Genomic DNA, 4,894 nt, shown 5'->3' with positions numbered 1-4,894 from the left:
ATTAACTTGTAAGTTGTAACTCATCAGCTCTTAAACAGTAAAGTATACAAATCTACCTTCTACCTAATACAGTAATACTTATTAATAATTTGATACCGTGTGTTTTTGTTTCTTTTAATTCAAATGACCTTGGTTGATAAAAATCTTAGTAAAAACATATGTGTATCAGTAAACATGACTAATATATTATTTGATAAGAAAAAAATTGTAATAATGATGTCATAGCTCATAAGCTCATTGCTTGTGACTATTAAACGTATTTCTACTATGTTATTTAATTTTATTCAGAAGTTCTGACGTTCAGTTTACAATATTATAATCTCGAATATGTATATACATATTGGGTGATATGTCATTCTTTTATTCTCTGGTGTAACAAATAATATAATGAAGATCATAATTTAAATTAAATAATATTTGAACTATATCGTACAATTGTTTATGTTTTAAATTTTAACAATGTCCAATTTAAATGATGAACCAGGAACTGCAGCGTCTGATAATGGTAATCGTCAATAAGTTTGTCTGTATATATTATCAAATATCTTTACGTTCACAAATCGGAAACAGATAATAGAGCGGCAGTGCCAGTTGCTAGTCGTCGTATGAGCCTTGCGGCTGATCTTATGATGCACATAGAACGTAGAGCAGCTGAAGGTTCAGCCATGTTTCGAAGCAACGTGCACAATGTAGTTGAAGAACTACGACCAATAATTACAGTGGCACGACATCCTGATCCTGGGTCACCACAACCACTTGGTCCCAGTTCATCTGTACGCCTGAGTTTACCTACTTGGTTGAATTTGAATACCAATAATGCTCACTTACCTTTATCTCCACCCAGTCTGACAGAAACAGAAGACCAAAACTTCATAACCACAGGTATCGTCTGTATCATAATAACTTATAATGAATGATTTTCTAATAGTAGACCTATTGATTTTAATAGGAGAGGTTAGACCGGTTGCAACAACTCCAGTATCACAAAGACTGCCTTTAACTACTCAAAGATCACTTACTGAACCAAATAACGATGTAGCAATAGATATGAATTTATCAAATTCAGATTTAAATGTAGAACAGTTGCCTCAAAGTCCAGGAGGATCTTCACTTAATGGATCTAATAATAATAACAATGAAAACCGTAAGTTATTTGGGTTATAAGTTAATTCTCATAATACCTTAGTATTCTGTAGTTATAATTTTTTTCTTAATTACTATCCCTAACTATTTAGTATTTGTTTTAAAATTATCTCACACCACATTATTTAACTTAACAGATAGTTTGCTATTAATAATATTGGTATGTTAATCACTACTATATTGTCATTGACATTTAGTAAATTTATGATTAAAATAATTAACAAAATATTTAATTTTTATAATTATTGGAAATTTTTGTTTTTGCTTAAATAATATTTATTAACTTTTTAAGTATTTGTATATTTCAATTTTTTTTTAAAAAACATTAAAACTAAATGTAATATAATAGAAATCTTGAAATATAAAAATGTGTAATACATGTATTCAGGTTTACATAATATTACTGTCATTATTGAAATAAAAAGATAAAATGAATTTTTAAGCATTGTTATTTAAATTTGCTTGTAATTAAGGTTACAGTGTACTAACACATTATACAAAGATTATATTGTAACAGACAACAGTAGTATACTTTATTATTATTAATTTTTACATTAATAATTTGAAGTTTTTTTTTATTGTTAAGATTTTATGTTAGAAATGAATGCTTAAAATTATCACAAAAATTGTAAAACATCACTTACTTCTTTTAGAATCTAATATTCATTATTCAAATTAATTGTATACGCTATACATCATTAAAATACCCTCTGTAGATTTTCTTTAAATACTATAAAACTTAATATTTAACATGAATTATTCGATATTGTTTAATCTACATTTAAGTATTTAACATATTAATTTTTCTGAAGAAAATTGTATTTAATAATAATATAATTTTAGTACCCACTTATCATAATTCATTAATCATTAACATTGAATTATGTTCTTTATCTTTTTCAGAAAGCGAAGACGATGTTCTTCGGCACAACCCAGAAATCGCTCAAATGCTGAGTGTAGCTCTTAAATACATTCCATTCTTATTGATACTTTTATCAAAAGCTGTATTCGACCATATTCCAGGTAAATTAAACAGCTACTCTGTTCATCTATTTGTGTAAGCATGACTAAAAAAGATATATGGCCTGAAGGTTCGACTAACGAACGTGCTTGTATGTATCTTGTGATTTCAGCTATTCTACTCTTTTTGGTGCTCTTTATTTCATTTCGTTATTTCAACAATGTGGTTAAGCGTGAGGTGGCCAAACAATCACAGCGCAGTATTGGCTTTTTACTGTTTGCTATTTGTCATATGGCCATGTCTGTATTTCTATTCTACTTCTTTTACAATGACATGAACTTACATTTTGGGTAATTACAATTCATATAAAAACTAAATTTGAATTTATTATTTATTATTAGATTTGTAATTAAATTGATAAATTATGCTTATATTTCCAGATTGATATTTATTCCTCCATTCACACAATCTTTGACAATTAGCAATCTATTATGGTCAATAGCAGTTGATGATTACATTTTAAAATTAATAACAATCATTTTTAAAATAATAATTATCATGATGCCAATTAAGATTTTACCAATTATTAAACGAGTATGTACACCTTTATATTATGATTATTTTAAATAAATAAATGTATTCTTATATTTTTTGTTTAGGGAAAAGTGTACTTGTTCATTGAAGCTACATCTCAATTATACCGGTGTTGTGTGCCTATTCAACCATGGTTGTATTACATGTTAGAATCTTATCAGGGTCCGAAAAAGGTTATTGGTGTCTTTTTATCTGCTGCTTACATGGTGTCAAAAGGTACTGATTTAATGGGTTGTGTGAAACTATGGTGGACGGCCTCATACAAATTACTTCAGAATGTTGTAAGTTCATTATAATTTATAACTTAATATAGTTATATCATTATCATGGTAATAGTTTTTGACACCTGAGTCCCTGGTCGCATTTTTACATCATGGGATTTATTGAAGTAAAACTTATCAATTACATTTAATTTTTTTCTAAGACTATCCAAGTACTTGTCCTTATTAAAAATAATTAGTTTTTGATGGAGTAATCTATTAGGTTGTGTTTCGAAAATAGCTATTTTATAATGATTCCCTACTTTACCTGTTGTATTTTGTAGTGTTAGGAAGAAAGTTCATAATAAGTAAATATTTTACGTTGTCCAATTAAATATTTTTTTAAACAATTGTATAAGAAAATTAAATTTGTATTTCCTATTAATCCATTATCATATTGTTTTCTTTCATATGATAAACTTATGTTTTTGTAATAAATATATGTATTACTATTATTAAATTTACTTACCTAACAAAATTTAATTGCAAATTTTAGGCATTGGGTACAGCGCCGAGTAAAGAACAGCTGACAATAGCTGGCAACAGTTGTCCAATATGTCATGACGAGTATGCTACACCTGTTTTGTTGCAATGCCAACATATATTCTGCGAAGCTTGTGTGGCCAAGTGGTTTGATCGTGAGCAAACATGTCCACTGTGTCGAGCAAAACTTGTTGATGACCCTGCATGGCGAGACGGTTCTACGACTAATTTTATACAACTCTTTTAACATTTATACCCTATAACCAATTAAACCGCTTTTTATGTTATTTCTCCTCTTGTTAATTGTTTTTATAATTAATTTTCTCAATATTTACCAATTATTTATACTTTTTAGGAAATATTTTAGTCATTAAATTTTTCTACTTTATTTTATTTTTAACGCATAAAAATATTTGTCTGTGATAGATGTCCATTATGATTTAAAGATGTAATTATTTTAATGTGTATTTGTTGTTAAGCTATTTAAATATCATTATAGAAATGTTTGTTAATTTTGTCGACTAATTATAGTTATAATTATGTTTGAAAATGTGAAACATTTGTGGTGGTTAGACAATGATTTACCAATTCATAATATGTGTATAATATTGTGTATTTTTTGTTTTTGTGGTATGAGCTTGTTGCAAAATAATATGCTTCAGAAACTTAAAAAACTTTAAAACATATAGTATTGGTCTCAATAACAACAAAACTGTACAGTTTATGTTTGTTGAAAAAAAAATGTATTGTTTATTTAATATTATTATGTTATTCAATATTCATTGTTAAGAAATCGGATGAATAAAAATGTTTTAATTTTGGTAATTGTTTCAATATAAATAAATGCTGAATAATAATGTACAACTCTGGAGCATAATATAACTTAAGATGGTGGACACAATAATTGTTTGTTAAAATGTTAAAAGGCTACTATTAAATCTTAAGGACCATCTTATAGATTTGATCATTGGTCTTTGTGTTGTATTAATATTGTAAATAATTTAATAATATTTGTGATCCACTTAAAAATATTCTACTTGCCTTCAACCTTCTATTTTTATCGTTGATGGAGGTTTTGGTAAGATGATGACAACATGCAACATCTACTCGTTAATGTGGTAAATCAAGATTATTTTTTGAATGTGTCAATTGCCTATGTTAAGTTATACTTAATAGTTCAATAAAATTAGGAGAACTTTTGGAAGTAATTGATCAACAGCTGGACTTTAATATACACTTATTATGTGTACTCAATAAACATCCGATAAGTCTCGACGCCTAAAGGTACGGTTTCCCTGCAGCGTCACAGAGTGAAACAGCACGGCGTCATGACGCCTCGTCCAGATGCTTACTATGTCCAGACCAGTAGTTGACGTTAGACACCGCAGGGAAACCGTACCTTTACTCTGATACGTATCCCCTAGGCCACCCGGCATCTGCTGAGACTACTTAC

The 4,894-nt window shown here is 28.2% G+C and overlaps 1 protein-coding gene across 2 annotated transcripts; it reads left to right on the top strand.

The window, feature by feature from the left end:
- Window positions 1-221: 221 nt before the first annotated feature.
- On the top strand, window positions 222-4,266 carry LOC132922091 (RING finger and transmembrane domain-containing protein 2-like). 2 transcript variants are annotated; one of them, XM_060985416.1, is made up of 8 exons: window positions 222-505; window positions 571-882; window positions 950-1,144; window positions 2,047-2,166; window positions 2,235-2,454; window positions 2,545-2,698; window positions 2,764-2,979; window positions 3,455-4,266. In XM_060985416.1, exons 1-8 carry the CDS (start codon window positions 460-462, stop codon window positions 3,686-3,688), a joined length of 1,497 nt encoding a protein of 498 aa, XP_060841399.1. In that variant the 5' UTR covers window positions 222-459; the 3' UTR covers window positions 3,689-4,266. The 2 variants fall into 2 exon arrangements, with proteins under 2 accessions (XP_060841399.1, XP_060841400.1); XM_060985417.1 differs by having other exon boundaries at window positions 223-505; window positions 2,277-2,454.
- The last annotated feature ends 628 nt before the right edge of the window (window positions 4,267-4,894 follow it).

Source organism: Rhopalosiphum padi, chromosome 2 (genome assembly GCF_020882245.1).
Source record: "Rhopalosiphum padi isolate XX-2018 chromosome 2, ASM2088224v1, whole genome shotgun sequence".
In the NCBI taxonomy this organism is placed as follows: domain Eukaryota; kingdom Metazoa; phylum Arthropoda; class Insecta; order Hemiptera; family Aphididae; genus Rhopalosiphum; species Rhopalosiphum padi.
Note: the sequence above shows the minus strand (reverse complement) of the source record. Positions and strands in the feature narration are given on the sequence as shown.

Bases quoted from the DNA above. Each gene is read 5' to 3' on its own strand.
- LOC132922091 (XM_060985416.1), top strand. From the start codon at position 460: ATGTCCAATTTAAATGATGAACCAGGAACTGCAGCGTCTGATAATG. The intron at 1,145-2,046 runs GTAAGTTATTTG...TATCTTTTTCAG, and splicing joins TAATAATAACAATGAAAACC to AAAGCGAAGACGATGTTCTT. The intron at 2,699-2,763 runs GTATGTACACCT...TTTTTTGTTTAG, and splicing joins TTTTACCAATTATTAAACGA to GGAAAAGTGTACTTGTTCAT.